Below are 21300 nucleotides of genomic sequence, written 5' to 3' on the forward strand. Positions count from 1 at the left end.
AACGAATCATTGAAGGTTTGCTTTTCAATGATTGTTTACCTCGCGTTTTTGAAGTGATAAAAAACACCCAATTCTGCAGCAACGCAGCAGAAAAAGTATCATCGTAATCACTGCGAGTGAGCATATGGGATAACACTTTTTCATGCGAATATTCGCTTTGGTGGCGGAGAATTATCACTTTGAAATTTCGAGCCAAATATCCGGGCTGTCGATGCTGATGATGCCGTAAAAAGCCTTATGCCAAATGGCCGTTATGATAAAAGACTCTATCTTAAACAACTTTACGCCTTTGCGACTTTAATCTTCAAGTACCCGACCCCCGACAACTCATTTTGTGCTTGAATTTCAATTTCCATCCGATTTTTTCTTGGATTTTTTTTATGTCGCCCTTTAATCGATGATAAATGGGTTCAAGTTTATTATACTTAAGTGGCCATGTGATATCCGGTACGATTCCGGAGATATTCCGGATTGTACCGGGGTCAGGCGAGTTGCCAGTGATTATTTCGTGTGTTATTGGGTTCGAACTGTCGATTTTTATCAAAAATTTTGTTGCGAACAATGAAGCACAACTGCGATAATCAGATTTGAATAAGTTGACCCATCCGGAACACAGTGTCAGGTTCCGCAGGGTATCATTAGGGACACTTCTGATTTTCAACCTAAACACGCAGTGCGACATATCAATCTTCATGATTTCGAATGTATGAGTCAGAAACGATAGACTGGAGTCTGTATCAACTAATATGGAACAGGTTCCACGGGGGCTTCATCGAGGACATTTCTGGTTTGCAGCCAAAACATGCCGTGCGACGTATTAATCTTCATGATTTTAAAAGAATGGGGCAGAAAAGATGGACTGCCATATGTATCAATTGATATGGCCGCTGCGGAACACCTGGAACAGGTTACGTGGGAGCCTCTCAAACACAATAACAGGTGAAATAATCACTTTTAGCCATTTTGGTCGGAATATCTCCGGCTTGTTTCCGGTGTTACATGGCCACTTGAGTGTAATAAACTTGCACCAATTTATGATCAATTGAGGGTGACTTGAAAAAAAATCGAATTAAAATTGAAGTATCGCTAGCATTTTGAAAACGAGTTGTCGGGGGTCGGGTACGTGAAGGTTAATCCGAATGAGGGACCCCTAATTGATCTTTAGACCTCCCTGATCGTAGGTACACTATGAGGACATAAAGAATCTAACAGTAAAAATATTAGTGTTTAAGTGCTGAATCATTTAAAAATCTAATACATATTACTATGCCACGGCAAAGGTATTACCACTCACCCCCTTCAGTTGCTGCATCCGCTTCATCGTAAACTTGAGCGATACGGTCAGGCTGTCCTGTTTCAGTTTGATGTCCTTTGCATGTTTATCGCTAGCACCGTCGGCCAGGGCATCCGCCTTGATACACTCGGGGCAGTTCCATTTTTTCTCCACCACAAAGAAGGCCGGACTCATTTTCAGGCACACCGGATGAAAGCACCGTATGCACCCGGAGCAGGTTTCCAGGCCCGGTTCGCAGGTTTTGCACCGCCAGCAGAACTTGTCCCATCCGAGCTAGAAGAAGAGAATCATTATATTCAATTGTTACACAACTGAATAAAACCGGTGCCATGCATTGGCTTTCAGCAGCTCAATCGGTAAAAAAATGAGCACAATTTGGGTGCAATTGCAGTCATAGATTTCTATAAAACAATTTTCTCTTTGAGTTATTATGGGACGTTGAAAATGCTTACGGATAATTTTACTGTATAGTTCGAGGTAAGACATGAAGTTATTTACGCCCGCATGATACGAAAGGCAAGAGATAGTAGAGTATAGTAAAGTTTCAAACCCATAAACATTTTATTACAATGCTTCGAAGTACATACCTTCGGTGCTTGCGGAGGGACTGGCATTTCCACTCCTTTCTTAGCACTCCTGGTCGCCGCCGCATTCGACCGTTCCCCTTCGTTGTCGGAGTTGTCCGACCCGTCGCTCTGGTGGTGGATGCTGCTGAGGAACTTCTTTTGCTTCATTGAAAACTCCGCATTGGCCGAGCGCATGCCCGAACGCTTCGCATTCGACGATGGACTGCCTTTGCTTTCGTCCATGTCCATGTCGTCTTCCCGGCCCGAAACTGAATACCGTTTTTGCGAGGTTGGCGTCAGACTGCCACAGCTGCGGCTGTCCTCGCCTTCGCCACGGGAGCGACAGCGCTTCCGTAACTTCTCCGACGACGACGAATTCAACATGAATTCCGTGAGAATCTTAGAACTGCTCTGCGACGCCTTGAGACACCTCATTTCCCGGGACATTTTTACATTTCCGATACTGGCACTGTCGTCCGGATCGTCGTGCTGTTCATTTTCTTCTGTTGTTTGGGAGTTAGGTTCCGTTGGTTGATCCAATTCTTTGTCATCAACCGGCGGAGATGAAGATCTGGTTTGCTGGTTGTTGAAGATCTCGCTCTCCGTTGAAGTAGTGGTAGTGAACGAACAAGAAGACGTAACTGTCGTCAGAGTTGAATTTGAAGACAGCGAAGTATCGCTTTCAGTTTTCGCAATTTCCTTGGATGCGGTGGATTTCGGTTTCTCTGGTGTCGTCGATATGTCCGATATAATAGTAGATTTTGGGGGAGAACCAACATGTGCAATAGGTCGCAGACCTTGAACACTACGAGCCACCGCTAATGTGGTGGGCGAAATACTACTCCTAGAAGCCGAAGCCGCCACAACTTGTGGGCCGTTTTGGGGCATTTTTGGCATCATTTTGACAAACACTATTTTGTTCTGGGGAGTTTTCATTTGAATTGTTGGTTGCTGTGCTAAATTTATATTTATTGTTTGTGGTGCAATTCTGTTGTCAGTTTTACCTGAAACAAAGTTAAAATTCTTATTGCTTTTTGTTATAGTTTCATTACTGAACTCAGAGCGTTGAGGGTTTCCTGCTGAAATAGACGAAGGCTTCCTGGCAAAGTAACTTCTGATGGTGCTTTGTTTACCCCATGGTTCACCCAGATTTAGTTGTTTATCCTTATCGCTTAGGGATCTATTACCTTCTGTCGATTGGGTATTAGAGACAATTGTCTTGGTATAACCAAATCCATTGCCACTGTCATCCTTAGTGATCCTTATTTTGACGATATCCTGCTGTTGGGCGTTCGGGATGACCGGTTTTGTTGGCGATATTTTATACACATTCCGACAATCAATCATGGATCCGGTGGAGACCTGCGCCGGTAAGCTCTTCGGTACAGTGCTACCGGTATCCGAATTGATGGCAGACATGGCTGTACCTATGATGTAAAGTTAAAAAATCAGCTCTTTTCCAGGTTCATGAAATTCTTTAATTTTACTGAGGATTTATATAGCTCGGGATTCAGTCTTTGTTTGAGTACACTGAAATAATTCCAAGAGCCTATTTTATCAGACACTACACGTACATTGTGCCCGTAGTCTGACACGTTCACGTTAAATGAATCGTTATACGTATCACAACATTAACAGTTCCGATTGAAAAGCCTTCTAATAAAACTCAATGACTCTTGCGCATATCGGAGTAATATGCACATAACACGATCGACACATTAGCTTTGCATATAACTTTGGCCGGCTGGAAAAGCAACATTGGCAGCTAAAGTGGAATACGTTTTGCAGAATTTCGCAATTCCAATAAGTGAGCTTCATGATCGTGCGGCTAGCGGCGTCGGTCATTTAGGCGTTGTGATTTCGATTCCCGCTCCAGCCCAAGGCAACTTTTTTTTCAAAATGTGAAGGATATTATTGGAGATGCATATACATTGGCGCACCCAGCCCACATGATAGAAGCAAAATGCAAGACACATAACATTATAATGGCGATCTGAGAGTCATACCACATGCGTCGCATATAACTCTCACTTCCCATTTTCAACCTACGATTAGATTCATATGTTATCCCAATAGTGCAGTAATATAGGACTGACATATAACTATGATCGGGGGAGTTGGCTCAGTGTACACAAAAAAATGGTATCGACTACACTGAGCCAACTCCCCCGATCATAGTTATATGTCAGTCCTATATTACTGCACTATTGGGATAACATATGAATCTAATCGTAGGTTGAAAATGGGAAGTGAGAGTTATATGCGACGCATGTGGTATGACTCTCAGATCGCCATTATAATGTTATGTGTCTTGCATTTTGCTTCTATCATGTGGGCTGGGTGCGCCAATGTATATGCATCTCCAATAATATCCTTCACATTTTGAAAAAAAAGTTGCCTTGGGCTGGAGCGGGAATCGAAATCACAACGCCTAAATGACCGACGCCGCTAGCCGCACGATCATGAAGCTCACTTATTGGAATTGCGAAATTCTGCAAAACGTATTCCACTTTAGCTGCCAATGTTGCTTTTCCAGCCGGCCAAAGTTATATGCAAAGCTAATGTGTCGATCGTGTTATGTGCATATTACTCCGATATGCGCAAGAGTCATTGAGTTTTATTAGAAGGCTTTTCAATCGGAACTGTTAATGTTGTGATACGTATAACGATTCATTTAACGTGAACGTGTCAGACTACGGGCACAATGTACGTGTAGTGTCTGATAAAATAGGCTCTTGGAATTATTTCAGTGTATAACACGAGTAGAACCTATAGACACTATAGATTCCATAGACTCGCGGAGACGAAGACAACTGTAGCCAAACGAACTGTCAGTTCGTGTAGCCAAACGAGCATGACGTCACGATTTCAATAGCGACAATGGATTGCGTGACGTCATATTTGCTCGGTACACTCTAAATTGACGATAAAACACACTAAAATTTAATTTCTCAACCATGTCTCCGCGAGTCTATGGAATCTATAGTGTCTATAGTAGAACCGAATCGCAAGTATGTGTTGGTGGCACTTGATGTAGAAAAAATTGTAAAACAGGGATCAAAGTATATAAATATGTACCAAGGTAAGAGATTCCCGTAAATGTCAAAAATGAGACTCACCAACACATCTGCGTTAGTTATGAAAAGTTGGTGTTTTTACACTAAAATGTCATTATTTCAGCAAAGTTTGTGAAGTTTTGTTAGTTTGGATGTTTCTAAATGCTAAAAAATATGTTTAGAATCAATTAAAAAAAAATTGTTACCGATTTTCAAATGGCGATATTTTCTGTTTTATTGCATGGAGGTCACATTTAATCCAGTCAGATGCAATTAAATAATAGCTTCTAAGATGGGAGTGCTTAATTTCTTAAGAAAGATTGCTAAATAGTGATGTGCCCATACAAATCAGCGCAAACTTCATAACTATTTTTTGCTTTTTTCCTTTTCTCACTAATCCGTGAATATTAGCGGGAATCTCTTACCTTGGTATTTAGATACTTTGAACAGGGATAAGTGTTTACGACGACAAATCAGCCGATTGTTGCAGCAACGCTTATGGAATCTTAGGGTAGAGCTGTGCAAGATGAGCATCCCTAGGGATTATCCTATTTTCAATTTTCTCACTTTGAATGTGTTAAGCGAAACAGTTAAGTTAACCTTACGAAGAGCAGACTGTTGTGAAAAATTAAATGTGCATCAAAAACATCATTCATCATAAACAGCCCGAGTGCTTGAGCTATTCAAATGCTCAATTGGCCAAATTTGTTTTTTTTTTGTGCCAGATTGTTTAATGTTTTGTTCATTTATTGATTACAATTCAAGTATTTAAAATCTCAAATAGAGCGAAAGTTTAGAGGCGAATGTCCCCTATAGTTGATGCATCTATGAAAAAATTGAAACTGACTTTTCTCTAATCTTGAAAATTTAACATATTTTTCAAGAAAGTATTTTCGGTATTTTATCCATATTAAATTCACTTTATCCGAAGTTGTAAATTAAGTGATAATTTGATCCACAGTTTATTGAGCAATTTAACTTTTCCCATCAATCCTTTAAGAGCCGACTTCTTCACCTCGGCTCAACCGGAAAGCTAGACTTACCCATATAGTTAAACATGCCTTAACGCTTAAGTCAGAGTGAAGAAAAACAATAATTGTGGAAGTTTTGGCTCTGGGTATAACTATGAGAAAGTATCCTAGTGGAGCTGGAAAAAATCTCACTGATAGCCATGTTATATCAGAGTTTTGGTGGAGGAAAACTCTGGCGGAAATAATGTTAGAATCTTAAAGAAAATCCTACTAAAATTATACTAGAGATTTGTAATGGAAATACTAAATGCAATCGTTGGAGAAAAGTTATGTCGCATTATTGAACAGACTTCTCTAGTTTCAATTTATTGAACTGTCTTCGATAAAGTTACTTAAAGAATGTTTCGAGAAATTCCTGTGGAAATCACTCGACGTATGCCTGGAGGAATCTCTGAGAAAGTCTGCGAAGAATGCCTTTTTTTATACACCACTCAACTAACATTTATTGTGAATGTAAACGTCAACAAAGCGTCCTCAATACGGCTTGATGCTGAGTTACTGTGTTGTACATATGGACGGAAGCTTTTATGCAAGCCCTCCAGCTTTAAACATCAAAATGATCCGTAACTGTGTGTGATCCATTACTGTGTAGGGACGGTACTTGCCGCTACTTGGAATCGAACCCCGCTGGTCCCGATGATGTCCTCGCTGCCACACTACTATATATAAATAGCATAGAAAAAAAGCCCGTTTTGTTTTATGTCTGGAGTATAATTGTCTAGCTTTATAATTGTGCCACAAGAAACCTTACCCGCTCCATCTAGCGCAGCCCTCCATCATTGCAGCAAACTTTACCGGTCGCTGCTGGATGCGCTCGCAAAATAGTAGCGCTATGGGTGGGTGACCAAATATAGTAGCGCGACAGTTGCGCTGCTAAAAATTATATGGGAATATGACAGCCCTCCCGATACGAATCAAGGTGACTAATTTGATTGCTACCGGTGTGGAAAAGGGTGGTTAAGTCAAAATGCTAGCGCTGCGCGGGTTGCTCGAATAGTAGCCGCCGTTAATGTTGCTCTAAAAGCTTGTGAAACGTCAAACGCCATGATGTTAACATCGAACGCTGTGTCGTTGCGCCAACAGGTTCTTCGTCACAGCTTCTAGCTGAGAGAATGTTCTTTAAACAGCTACGACTCTTATTCGATTTGCACATCTTCCGGAGTTGGAATAAAGTGCAATAAAAGCAACCCAAATAGTTTCACAACGCAGAGATGGATAGCTGTAAAGTATTTGTGTAGTATGTATCCCGCTTAAAGTTTGTTTTGACATTATGTTTACATCCGACAAGCCGTGTTGGTATACCAACAGTTTCTTTATTACAGCTTCTAGCTGTAGTGATATCGCATAACGGTCTTCAAAGCGCTGCTGGTTTGTGGATTTGTCAGTTACTATATAGTAGCAGCTGTTTTGTTCGTGGGGAATCATATTTGATTTTTTCAAGTTCACATCTTCCGGGAAATCTCCCGGAGTTGGAATAGAGTGCAGTAAATGCAGCCCCAGTGATAATTATGATTGATATAAAAAAAACTAAGTTTGGTAGTTGTATGGTGCTTTTTTAGCAGCCGTGTATTAGCTTATGCAGCGTTTCTCAAACTATGGGTCGCGACCCACTGGTGGGTCGTGGGCTGATTTTTGGTGGGTCGCGAAGGCTTGGGCGATATTATAATCAAAGTCTTTATTAATTTATGTTAAATGATATTGTTAGCATAATTTCCAATTGTTGTAATTGATTGTTACCTAATTTACAATTGTTTATCTAATTTACAAATAATCTCTTGCAAAATTCATTTATTCCTAGACGTAAGGATTCTTATTATTGAAATTCATTTTTTGTAACTGTCTTGGTTTGAATTGTGAATATTCAAACTTCTATCTGCATTCTGAAATCGATTCTGAAATTATAAGTTTTTGATCAGAAGGTTTAATATTCTCGTGACATCTCTGATGTACTGCAATCATTAATACTGACAAGAAAAATGATGGAAGTAGTCGATTCTATCATTTTCCAGGATTCTTTCAATGAATGGCTGTGTATATGTAGACTAGACTAGACTAGACTAGAAGGTTTAAGATTCTCGTGAAATGTATGTTTAGACTAGATTAGACTAGAAGGTTGAGGATTCTGGAGAAATTTCAGATTTTCCTTGATCTCTAAAAAAAATCTCAATTCAATGCTTGCAGTTTGGATTTTCAGTAAGATTTACGCACCAAATGCAGCAATTAAAATTAAGGATTTCAAGAAATTCGTCCATTAGATACGCCCTTGGTGCTGCTCTTGATCAACATCTGCTTGCAGACAGGGTACCTAGGGTCTTGTTTATAATTTTTAATTTTACGAATCCCCATCAACATCGCAGTTCTATTATGGATACATTTTTTGCAAGATTAAATGCTACGTAACGTAAGTTTATCGAAACTTATCAAAGTGATAAATGTGTTTACACAAAAAGTCAGTTCAAAGTTTCTAAACCGACTTATGTTATGAAAAAACGTGCTGGTGGGTCGCCATATTCTAGAACAATCAAAAGTGGGTCGCAGGCGAGAAAAGTTTGAGAACCCCTGATGGTTTAAATTTGACTAGCTTCCCTTTTATTCAGCGTTGACTGCTTCAATCCGATTGTTACACAACAGAAAGCAAATGACTGAAGCTTATAGCGCTGAAAATGTTAGTTGGGCAAGACAGAAGACGCCGACTCCTGACGTCCAAGAGATTGAGGAAAAGTTTGGCCGGTTGAAAACAACAAAGCCACTGATGCAGATCAACTACCTAGCGCGCTTCTAACATACGGTTGAGAAGCACTGGTGATAGTACTACCATAGGTACTGCACTGGGTCATTACTAAGATATGGAAGCAGGAACTATTACCGGAGGCATGGCTAGAAGGTATCGTGTTTCCTAGGGAATCGCGCCACTTGGGCGGTGGCTTCTATTTTCGTCTGTTTCCCGTTATAACTCAGTCAAATTTGACCAATTGACACAATTCTTGGAATGCAGTGAGATAGGTATAGTATTTACCCGTGTACAACATTTTAAGTCAATTGGTTCAAAATTGACTTAGTTATAGTGGAAAACAGACGAATATAGAAGCCACCGCCCAAGTGGCGCGATACCCTATTTACAAAAAAAAAGGCGACAAGTTGGATTGCGGGACCTACCGCGCGGTCACACTATTGAGCGCTGCCTCTCAAATTTTATGCCGCCGTCTATCACCGATTGCAAGGGAGTTCGTGGGGCAATAACAGGTCGGATATGGGTGAATCCGTTACAACGGACCAGATGTTCGCCATCCGCCAGGTGTTGTAGAAATGCCATGAATACAACGTGCCCACGTACCCTACCGTGCAGTGAAGAGAATTGTCAGACAAAAGAGGCACAAAACAAGCAACAAAGAAGGTGCGACGATTATTGTCAGATTTCTTGAAACGTAAACACCGCGCGGTCGTTGAAATGTTTATAAAAGGGCTTTGCACAAAAGTTCACGCGGTCTATCGTTTTCGAAAGGAACAGCCGCACCGTAGGAAACGCCGCAATGTTATTTCCCATAAGGATGAAGTAAACAGGGAGTGAAAACCGCGGCTGTACCTTTCGGAAGCGATAGGCCGCGTGCACTTTTGTGCAAATCTCTCAATACTCTTTATCCCTACTGGTAACAGATAATGACATGATCTCGAAATTTTTTGTTGCAGACAAAACGGAAGCTGAATTTGTTGCGTACTTTTCACCTCGTGAATAATCAATTATTGCTAATCCAAAGTGCTAAGAGTTGTGTGCTTAGCTGGTAGTGCAGCCTGGGCACTGTTGTCCTTCTGACTTCAGCTAGATTGAGGAGGTACGATCCGAGTGTCTGTTCACCAAGGAGGTGCGGCTCAAACAGCGTCTGTTCTGGCATCCAGCGGCTGAGTAAGAAACGCTGCACCACGCCCAGCTAGATCCAAGGTGGTAGCCCCATCAGCGTGGTCGTCCCAGTGTTGGTTGGGACGTTAAACAGAACTGGCACGATGGCCCTCCGGCGAGACAGGAGTGTTGGCGTAGGCCCAATAAGCCACCCGTAAAAATCCCCATTGCGAATAACATAGGAGAAAATACGACTCGATACAATCGGCAAAGACCCACGCGACGAAATAAGGACTACGATTGGAAACTTGGAACATGGAATTGCAAGTCACTAGGTTTCGCAGGATGTGACAGGATAATCTACGACGAACTACATCCCCGCAACTTCGACATCGTGGCGTTGCAGGAACTTTGTTGGACTGGACAGAAAGTGTGGAAAAGCGGGCATCGAGCGGCTACCTTCTACCAAAGCTGTGGCACCACCAATGAACTGGGAACAGGATTTATAGTGTTGGGCAAGATGCGACAACGTGTGATCGGGTGGCAGCCGATCAATGCAAGGATGTGCATGTTGAGAGTTAAGGGCCGTTTCTTCAACTACAGCATCATCAACGTCCACACCGATGGACCGAGTGGAATGGAGGCGGCTACTATGTACAGCAGAGGCCACCCCGGCCTTAGCCTGACCGGTAAGGTAAGTAAGGTGTCGAAGACAAAGTACATAATGACAAAGGGGTCCAGGGAGGAATCACCGCGCCACTATAGGATATCAGGCGGACAAAAATCAGAAAAGTGGCTTCCACTAATGCTTGTTCTGAAACTTTCTATCGATAATAAACATATAAACTAAGAGAAATCTAGAATTTCAAGTTTAAGGTGATGTAGTTACAAAGATATTGAGTATCAAAGTTGAGTAAAGCTAAAAAATGTAATTTTCGCAAAAAAAAACAACACATAATTTCAAATCGATATTTTCTAATTATTATCATATCATTATCTATTGGTTTCAATACATCATTGGTAAGATAATGAAGCAAACTTTCCAACAAACACGTGGTTTTGTGAAATAATTGAAACATTGCATGAAAAAAAGGTACAAGAAGAAGAAGTTGAAAAAGGCATGAGATTCAAATTTTGATAAACGGCATCTTTTTTTCCCAAACATTCCCAGGCTCAAAATCAGTTTATGGTCAAGCTTTAGGCCTACTCTAATGATTTTGTATGCGAAATGCTGCGGTAAATTGCGGTCTTGGGAGATTTAGCGTTTTTTTCGCACGAGACCGCCCGGGCGCACCCCTTGAGATTAAACGACGATTCTCAAACATTCCAAGGGAATTCCTTGGAATTCATTTTTGAAAGTAACTACACAATAGTGTTGATCATTTTAAGTACAAAAAAAAAAAAACAAAATAAAAATTTAAAAAATAAAACAAATTCAAACTTTTTATATATTATCAGTTATTTGACCATATCGAAAATACGCACTTTTCAAAACTTGGTCGTGATGTTTAAAAATATTCATAAACAATATATTTTAGTCGAACCAATCTCTCTCTTCTTGGCGTAACGTCCTCATTGGGACAAAGCCTGCATCTCAGCTTAGTGTTCTATGAGCACTTCCACTGTTATTAACTGAGAGCTTCCTCTGCCAATGACCATTTCGCATGCGTATATCGTGTGGCAGGAACGAAGATACTCTATGCCCCAGGAGGTCAAGGAAATTTCCTTTACGAAAAGATCCTGGACCGACCGGGAATCGAACCCGTCACCCTCAGCATGGTCATGCTGAATACCCGTGCGTTTACCGCCTCGGCTATATGGGCCCCTAACCAATACAGAATACTAATAAATCCTCGAAAATATGATGAAAATATTTTTGTCCGCCTGCTTGTATGGGAATCCCCCATAGTGGACACGGAGCATGGATCCTACGTGCAGAGGAGCAACGCGCCTTTGGAGTTTTCGAACGGAACGTGTTGCGTACCATCTACTGAGGTGTTGCGTACAATATTGAGCTGAAAATTAGAATTTTAGTGCGTGTCATTCCCCCGAAAACTTGTATTGAAGAAGAATGCATAGATTTCAAGAACCTAATAGGAAAAATAGTTCCTGGAGAATGTAATTCTGGTGAATGGTTTAATCTGGCTCTTGAAATTGGGGGTAATAGTTTTCACTGGATTGTTATAGAACCGTCATAGGTATATAACATTCTCTTAAAAACCATTTCTCAGAATTGGATTCCTCCGATTTTTCTTAGTCAGATAGAAAAAATAGAAAACATTGATTTCCTTAAAAAATGGAATTCTCAGAAAGGGAGTTCTGGTAACTTTTATAAAACAAGCACCTATTTGGTTCTTTCATTTAGGGTGTGTAAATTAACGTTTTCCAATCTTTTCAATTAAATTCCATACATTGTATCGAATAAGTTCATTAAAAGATGTTTTGATTCAATAGTTCTTAGATAATGGATTAATATTAAAAAAAAACTGGCAGTGTGTAGATATGATGTACACATTACAAATACCTTGAGAGCCGCAAACCTAGAAAGAAAATGAAATAAATTCGTACATTGAATAGTGGCCTCTTTCTGTATATGTATAGCACATACGAACCGACAAACAAAGGCAATATAAACTTCAACCATATTCTTTTTGCGTTTCATTGGAATGCAATTAAATTACGCATGAAGATGCAACACTGTTCGTGATTATAAATTATATAATAGCAAAGCTGTTACTTTAGGAAAAGTTAAAAAAACTTCAATATTACATTACTATTATTTTGAATCTACTATCAATTATTGTTAGTGTAGCGAGGTCCCACAAGGTCATCACAACAATACTAATCGATTGTGCTCTAGTAACTCGCTGGTCGGACGCCATCTCACGACTGTTCTGAGAACTGAGCGCTCTTGGGCGTCGAACTGAATGCAAAAATGGAAGCAATGGGTTTCAATCGATTCATTTTACCCCATTGTACCAAGCTTAATGAATATACGAATAAAACCACTTACCCAAGCAAAATTTGTTCCGACTAGTACTAGCAGCTATCGCTTATTTCGATGAAATTATCATCAACTTTCGAGCAACAAAAATGACAGCATAGCAAACTAGATTGGTGGTCCTATAATTACAGGATTGCTTTGATGAAAACGTCATTGCTAAAAAAGGAATCGGTTGAATCAGTGTTTTCTTCCATGTTGTGTAATTTTCCGCAAACGAAGATCTGAATACTCCAGCCAATGAATCCTACATCTTTCATTCCACCCGATGCCATCATCTTCCGAGGAAGCATAAAATGGACACTCGAGACATAACCAGCAAAAGAGGAAAAAGTAATAATGCAAATTTTGCCAAGTTATCTAGCAGTGTTCACTCACCTGCCTTCCGGCTGCCCCTGAACCACCACCTGCAATTGACGATTCCACTTCCGTACGTTCAGTATCCGCTCGATTCCGGTCCAAATGTGGGTTGCATTCCTGCCTAATTTTGCGGGTAAGATTTTTTCTCCTCCTGGGACTTCTGCAGAGAGGTTGCCTAAACCGAGCTGTGAACTTTCTCTGTACGCCAGTCGCTCGAGTCAGCGAGTCGAGTGTGCTGTGCAGCTCTCCAAGACCAAGAATAAACTGGTGTTGCTACACATGCCACAGACTACTAGGCCTACTGAGCCAGTCAGTACGGGGTACGTGTGTGGTTGAAAAACTCGTCGCCTTCGATGCTGTGCTGCTGCTGCTTCGTTCGTACCGTTCGTACACTTGGCAATCATTGGCATCATAGCAAGCGTGGTGTGGAAAATACGATGCGGAGCAGTAACCACCGGTATGGATGTGTGACCGATGAATTGCATGCGTATTGGTGCGCGGCGGTGTATGTTTTGACGTTTTTTTTTCGTACTGCACACGCACGCCATCCAAAACAACGGAGGAAATAAAACAAGAGGGCCATCTGCAGGATTCAGGTGGAAATGTTCGCAAAAGTGGCGGTGTGAGCACAAAGGGGAATCGTTCTTGGATAAAAAATATAAAGTTTTCAGCTTTAGCGATACTTGCTTAGGGATTTTTTGTTTGTGCATTTCTTTTTTAATGAGGCACCACATACCTACATGTTGGTTTAATAAACATAGAAAAGAGACTATTTTTTACTTACCTTTCTCTGACAAAAAGTAATTACACTCATTGCACAATTATGGGTCACTCAAGGAACAACCATTTCATAATATGAATCGTTTTTCATACAAAAATAACACTTTCATTATTTTTATTTTATATTCTCTTCATTGAAACCCCTTTTTATTGTTTTAAATAAAAATCTGCTTGTAAAATTCACTTTAGGCGGTGAAAATTACTAAAATGTTGGTGAATAATGAAAACCACAATAATGGGTCAAAATAGGCTGTGTAACAGTTATGGGTCAATTTGTTGCCAATTATGGGTCACTCAAGAGAAATCGGCTCAAAAATAATGTTTTGTCTATTTTTTCAATGAATGATCACTTATTCTCGATAGATCAACTATAGTAGAATCCAAAACTGGTCTCAAACCTCTTAACGAAGCGTGTTTTCACGATTTGAAATCAATTTTTCAAAATTGGGACAAATTCTCCAACACAACAACCGATAAACGCCTAAAAGTATGCAATGCCCATGTACGCAGAACTGTCAATATTATGCTGCACAAATGGTGACCCATAATTGTGTGATTTTCGGTGTTCCTTGGAACAATAATGAGTCACTTAAATTTTGCCTGAAATAAGCTTTAATTAGCTACAGTCACATGAATTTCTACATTTAGAACGTAAATTATACCTTTGTTCTGGTGACGATACCATTTCGCACTTGAAAATCACTAAATCTCGTTTTTACAGAGCTTACGAAAGCAGCGCACGCACTGTCCGATATTCACAATCGAAGCGTTACTTTGACAGCTAGTTTTGCGCCGAACAAAAAAGTATTGAAAATATGTATGTTTTGATGTATAAGCCCGTGTGCGATACGTATAGTGACACAAAGCAAATCAACTTATGTGCGAAAAATAATAATAACTAACAAAAGCTTGCAATTAATTAGTATTTATCTATTAAAGTGGAAAGTGACTAATAATTGTGTGTGACCCATAATTGTGCAATGAGTGTAGTATACCTATTTGGAAATCATCAGTATGTTGACTGGTTTGGAATAAAATGTGGCACCATTAGATATTTTCCGATATAAAACAGTCATTGATATACAATTCACTGAATTATAACGGAAACTGCCCCCTATCCAAATGGTCGAATCCCTACCTATTTCGTTTATTTTTAAAGTTTTCACGCTTCTTTAGTCATGTAGCTTGGCCTGCTATGTCTCTTAAAATGCGTGCACATAACCATGGATTACCATTAAATATAAGTCTTTTTCGAAAAAGCTGTAAAAATATGAATATTTTAATCAGTATACAACCAATTGACTAGTAGCGTAACAGTAACCAGGAATGGGATCATTCATTTGCAAAGAGTTACATGCACTTGCTACTATCTCAGTTCAGGAGAATGCTATCAACAACAACACATGGATGACTTTAACCTCATAGTTTTATCTGAAAGTTTGCCGAATAACATTACGGTCGCAAACGCATGCCGATGGCGTGAGCGAGCTGTGAAGGCAACTCTCCACGCGGTGAATGTAAAGTACATGCACGCCGTGGAGAGTTGCGTTTGCTGCTTTCTGTTGACTTACTTAATATTGATGCTCCGCTAGCACATTCTTCTACAAAGTTTCAGGTAAAACAAAAATAAAAAAAGTGCTACAGACAATGATTTTTGCTACGATGTTTCTGAAGCGCGTTAACAGAAAGTGAATGTAGCTGATTGCAAATGAATGATCCATTTCCTGACAGTAACATTCGACAGAAGTAGGCATTGGAGAAAATGGAGCCCAAAGTATCCAACTCGCGTTAGTATGAAAAAGGACGGAAATTTCTAAAATTTCTCAAACATTCAAAATTAATAACTTAGCATTGAAATGTTCTGCAGCACTCCCTTCTCGTATGGTATTTGCCATCACACTAGTGAACATGAATAACATACACAAACTTGCCAGCTGTGGTTTGTTTTTCAATATGGCGAATGGTATTAGATAACCTCCCTTTTGCTTACCTTGGTCAATTCAGTAGAAATGTTTTGTTGCTCCCGCTTCTCTCAAACCTCCGGAAAGTCTTGCACTCGCTAAACCACTCTCGACTTGGTCAGCCCACTTTGTCCGCTGTGCTCCACGTTGCCTTGTACCATTCGGATTTCTCGCGAACACAACGTTTGCAGAGTTGCTATCCGGCATTCTTGCAACATGCTTTGCCCAACGTATCCTTCCGGATTCTGGATGCTGGATTCACCATAGAGCGCAGTGAGCTCATGATGCATTGTTCTCCGCCACATATCGTTATCCTGCCCGCTGCCAAAGATCGTCCTTAGTACACATCGCTCGAAAGCTTGCTCGACTCGAATATTGAGATGAGAATTCTCGACTTGAATGAGGTGATTTTCATTTGATCTCTGCACCATTCTGGTGTTCGCTTAAGTGCTGCTTCCACCTTTTGACCACTTCATATTGGTCCACCAAAAGACTCCCATCCTTCTACCGACACCTTTCGACTTGCGGCACAAAACCGTTGTGGGATGCATTGAACTTCTGCTGGTAGAACTTGCCATGATTCTTGAGAACGGCACAGCAATTCAATTTCCTTGAATTTCGCTTCTTTCAGGCGGCGTTTCTTCTCCCGGGAGTGGCGGGTCTGATGCTTCCACTTCCACGTTCTGCCGAGTGCCATGCTGCAGCTTGATCACCCGCACTGCGTGTCATTCTTCTCCAAAATCTCATTACACTCCTCATTGAACCAGTCGTTTCTTCGACCCTGTTCCATGTACCCGACGGTGCTCCCAGCGGCGTCGTTAATGGCTGCTTTAACTGTACTCCACCAATTCTCTAGAGAGGCCTTATGGATCTCGTCCTCGTCCTGCAGCGTAGCCTCCAAATTCTGCTCGTATGGTGAGGCGACATGTTGATGTATCAATTACCCTAGGTTGTGATGAGGCGGCCGTCTATACCGAACATTGTTGATTACGGAGAGTTTTGGGTGCAGTTTGAACATCATCAGTGGTCAGAGTCGATGTTGAAAGGATGTGGGATTCCGTTACTTCCACGGTCTCCCAAATCATACCTGAATTACATAGAAAATGGCGAGCCGACCAAAAGCAAGTTGAGTTGCCCCTCTTTCCATTTGGGAGCTTGAGCCCAACGGGTTCCCTATAATACTAACCAGGACCCATGCTTCCAGGGGAGAGAGGGCATCTTGAGGAGGTAGCTGGTGGAACATTAACTAATAGAGAGTACTCATGTACGGTCCCCTCTTCTCAAAGTAATCCGCGTACCGCTAAGGTAAGGAAGAGAAAGAGTGAGTTATTAGGTAGTGGATCGGAACGATCGAAACCCACATAACCCGAGGTATCACCTCTTGAGTATCTGATCAGCTGATTTTCACGTGGTCGATTTGGGATTTCGTCTGCTGTGTTGGAAGATGGTGCTGCGAAAGATTGTTTTCAGAGGTGGCGCTTAACTTTCATCGGTCTGAATTTCTCCTCTCGGCTTACCTCATATGATGGTCTTGACGTCGTGGCTCGAACAGCAATCGTACTCGTGGTCGAGCTGCGTGTAGAAAGCGTCGTTGTCATCATCAGTAACTTCCTGAGTGTGGACGGTGCAACGTTGATTATCTCTCTCTCTCTCTTCTTGGCGTAACGTCCTCACTGGGACAAAGCCTGCTTCTCAGCTATGCTTCAGTTCTATGAGCACTTCCACAGTTTTTAACTGAGAGCTTCCTCTGCCAATGACCATTTTGCATGTGTATATCGTGTGGCAGGCACGAAGATACTCTTTGCCCAAGGAAGTCAAGGAAATTTCCTTTACGAAAAGATCCTGGACCGACCGGGAATCGAACCCGTCACCCTCAGCATGGTCATGCTGAATACCCGTGCGTTTACCGCCTCGGCTATATGGGCCCCGTTGATTATGCTGCAGTTGAATAATCGGCCTCTGATCCTCAACCTACACATTCTTTTCGCAACCAACCTATTATGCGTTTCTGCATAACGGCTTGCGCGTATTGCCGCAGCTCTGGTAGATGGAATAATAACCTTGTTTGAACGCTCGCACCATGGATCCTGTCCAACACACCTTCTGCAGCGTTACGATGTCGAACCCGCGATACTTCAGTACCTCAACTGGGCACTATAGTTGAGCTTAGAGTCCTTCCGAAGACCTAATTTAAGTTTAGTAGGTATTTGGTCCTTCCATGGCACTCGGACGTCGAAGATCGAAAAACGGAGAACATGGGTATTTTATGATGATCTGAAGGACAAATTCTTTTAATGTAACAAGGAGGAGCCCTGGAAGGATTCGTGTTCCGGAAGAGAGGTGCAGAAACGGGACAATAAAAAGAAACTGAGTCCCACTTTGTTTACCGGAATTGCAACTATTGTTATCTTTTCAGAATTCAGAGAGATAATTAAAGAAAAATAGCCCTTCTGCTTTATCCACTTAGAAGCTACCACAAAGAAAACAAATTAAAAATATTGTATCAATACAAAAAAAAAACTTAATGTGTATGTATGTGCAACTGTTTTATAGTTTCCTCTTTGATTTAGCGGTATGCTCGGACAAATCTTATAGGAAAGTCTTGTGGTTTTGAGGAAATCGGCCAATGCTCTTTGGATCATCGAAAATAATATCATGGATGCTGTCGGAGATGCCACGAAGTTGCTTGAAATCATCACATTTTAGGACCCCCCACAAAAACTTTTTTTTTATTATTACACATCAACTTTATGCTTCAGAGTGCTCAAACACTGTTTGAAAAGAAAGAAAAACCTGAAATACTAATATTCAAAATAAGAAAAAAAACCACAGTTCAGGTGAGATTCAAACTAACGACCCTTATACGCTAGACAAGCGGTTTACCAACTAAGCTACCGAGCCAACACGACGAATAACGAAGCGCATTATTGATATCATAGCTTAAAGTTCGCATTCGTAGGCCACCGGTATTTTTTTGTAAATAACCTCCCAAGGAACAATTTCGGACAAACATAAACGAACGCATACTTCAGCTTACATTGAATTGGGTTTTAATTAACTTCATCATTAGAACTTGCTGTCGGATATTATTTTCCGCTGTTTAGATACCTAATAAAATCTACAACACAACTTACAACTGAAATGGTTCAAATCAGTAATAAACAACTGCACCGGAACCAGTACGAAAACAAAGGTAGGTATTGCTTTTTCGGGGATAAAACGCAATGAATAGTGTTACGTGTCCAATTGTACAACCCGTTCGGATAACACGAAATTTGCTTAAAAGCTACGCTATTTTTCATGATAACCGTAAGTTGCGAGTAGTAGTTGTCGCTTGGTAAAAATTAAGATTGCCAACGAAAAAGTAGCATTACTCGGTCAAAAAACTAACCTGAAGTGAACCGTCAAGCCATGCTTGCACAGACCATTTTGTAATCATTATTGGGTCTGGGGTTATGTATTTGCGCTATACGTCAGTCTTTTCTTTGCATCTTCGCGGGATTTCGATAGGCGGGGGTTTAACAAATTGAAGCTCCCAAGCATGGTAGTCACTTCAAATTATTTTTCCTCTTATATTTAGAATATATGTTGTACGGTAGAGCCTAATTCTAATTATTTGCGACGTGATTCTAGGAAAGGCTTCCATTTCTCGTTGGTTTGGGATGTGTGTCTTCTGCGGTGAAACGGTTTCATGATTCGATCTGACATGCAACAGAACATCCTTGCCAAAAGTCAACGAAAAACAAATTTGGAAGGGTTTCGGCGAAAGAACTTAAACATATACATAAAATGTGGCGAACACGCTTTAACTAATTGCCAGATAATCGCCAATTATATAATAATTATACACATACATATAATCACTATCTTTCTTTTGAAGGTTACTCACGTCCAGCAGAGGCGTTGTATTAGTCCTGGTCCGGTTCGAGGTCCGGCTTCTGTCGGAGCTTCTCTTGACACTGGTCCAGCACGGATTTGAAGGTGCCGGCTAGGTCCTCGTCCTTAAATCGGACAGCCAGCTGCTCCAGCTGGGGTCCCTCTTCGGCATGATTCATGGTAGCCCAGACGTATGCCTTGCTTGAGTTGCTCATCGGTGTCACTAGCAGGTCGCTGGTGATGGCGTGATTCAGAACAAGTTTGAAAATTTGTTCTCGCCTCATCAACAACCGATAGCTGTTCCGGCCGGGATGGTACAGCACTTTCAATTCACCAACACCTGAGAGTATGAAATTGGAAAACATCGCAAGTACCTATTATTTTCTGTAAAGCCAAACTAGTGCCATTTGGCACAAGGTGGTTGGGAGTACCCCTTTTGGCATATACGAAAAAAGGCCAAACAGATATCAAGCAAAATAGCTAACGTTATGTCAAACAACATTACGTTACATGTGATACTCCCAGATCGTTAGGAACGATGTTATTTGACTTCAAGGATAGTTTGGGAAATACCATTCCAAGAAACTTGTCATTGATCGATTTTTCTCACCTCGTTCTTTCCACTCCTTTGTGTCAGCATCGTATCGGTACAACTTGGCTCGCTCGCCAAACAGCTTCGTCTCATCCTCCTCGCCCGTCCGCACCTCAATTTCGTCCGGTAACTGGATAGCAGGCTCATAATGTGGATCGTAATTATCGTCTCCACCGGCTGCTTCGTCTTTGTCGTCATTCTCTCCGGTACTGTCATTCTTGCTCTTGTTGGCCATTCTGGTGAAGATATCTTCCTTCACCGTCAACCCAACGAATCCGCTGTTGGGTGCACTCTGTTTGGTCAGAAAACTTCCAGCTGTTCCGGAGGCCAATGCAGCAAAACTCACACCCGATTCCATCTTTTTCAGCAGATCGGGCTCAGCGGTGGTGGATTTTTTGTCAAATCCTTTTGCGGCATCAGCAAAGCTGAACCCACCGGTAACGCTTGTGCTTGTGGAAAGTGATCCAAAGGTCGGCGTCGAGTTGCTACTACCAAATCCACCGAATATGCTACCAGCACTTCCGGTTGAACCAAATACAGGCGCGGTTGTACTACTGGCGGGGGTGGTAGTGCTAGCAGGTTCTGATTTCGTCGTCGATGTTGGCGTTCCCCCAAAGATGTTTGTGCTGGATGTGTTTTGTCCGAAACTGGAACCGAAGAGCTGAACGCCTTCAGCTGATTTATTCAAATTGGCTCCGGGGGCTGCACTACCGAATACCGAGGGTTGTAGTAGTGGAGACTTAGACTTGTCCGTTTGCGAAGGTAAAAGTGCGGTTTTAGGGGTTGTATTGAGAGAAGAGGAGAAAATCGATCCAGTGGTGGGCGTTCCTGAGCTGACTGCGGATGCAAAACCTGTTGGTGGGATTAGAATGTGTGATGTAATGATGTAACGACCCAAACGAAGAAAACAAACTAATACATAGAGGCGAACCAACTGGGGAGTTGAAA

At 41.4% G+C, this 21300-nt stretch overlaps 2 protein-coding genes across 5 annotated transcripts in view; both read right to left on the reverse strand.

Moving 5' to 3' along the window:
- LOC109405048 (MYND-type zinc finger-containing chromatin reader Zmynd8) overlaps nt 1-13501 on the reverse strand; it is a 32864-nt gene extending 19363 nt beyond the window's left edge. Inside the window, exons 1-4 of one of the 2 annotated variants that reach the window (XM_019678037.4) lie at nt 13162-13391; nt 3048-3287; nt 1882-2864; nt 1295-1567 (exon numbers count right to left, since the gene is read on the reverse strand). In XM_019678037.4, the coding sequence (XP_019533582.3) occupies nt 1295-1567; nt 1882-2864; nt 3048-3279 (1488 nt within the window). In that variant the 5' untranslated portion in view covers nt 3280-3287; nt 13162-13391. Of the gene's footprint in view, nt 1-1294; nt 1568-1881; nt 2865-3047; nt 3288-13161 lie in introns of both variants that reach the window. The other variant, XM_029878085.2, reaches the window with a different exon arrangement.
- Nucleotides 13502-18911: 5410 nt separating this feature from the next.
- The window catches only part of LOC109622057 (E3 SUMO-protein ligase RanBP2), a 39280-nt gene continuing 36891 nt past the window's right edge, over nt 18912-21300 (reverse strand). For all 3 annotated transcript variants that reach the window (XM_029878068.2, XM_062856366.1, XM_062856365.1), the window contains 2 exons: nt 20371-21204; nt 18912-20100 (listed from right to left, as the gene is read on the reverse strand). In XM_029878068.2, the coding sequence (XP_029733928.2) occupies nt 19793-20100; nt 20371-21204 (1142 nt within the window). In that variant the 3' untranslated portion in view covers nt 18912-19792. The remainder of the gene's footprint in view (nt 20101-20370; nt 21205-21300) is intronic.

This window comes from Aedes albopictus, chromosome 3 (genome assembly GCF_035046485.1).
Source record: "Aedes albopictus strain Foshan chromosome 3, AalbF5, whole genome shotgun sequence".
Lineage (NCBI taxonomy): Eukaryota > Metazoa > Arthropoda > Insecta > Diptera > Culicidae > Aedes > Aedes albopictus.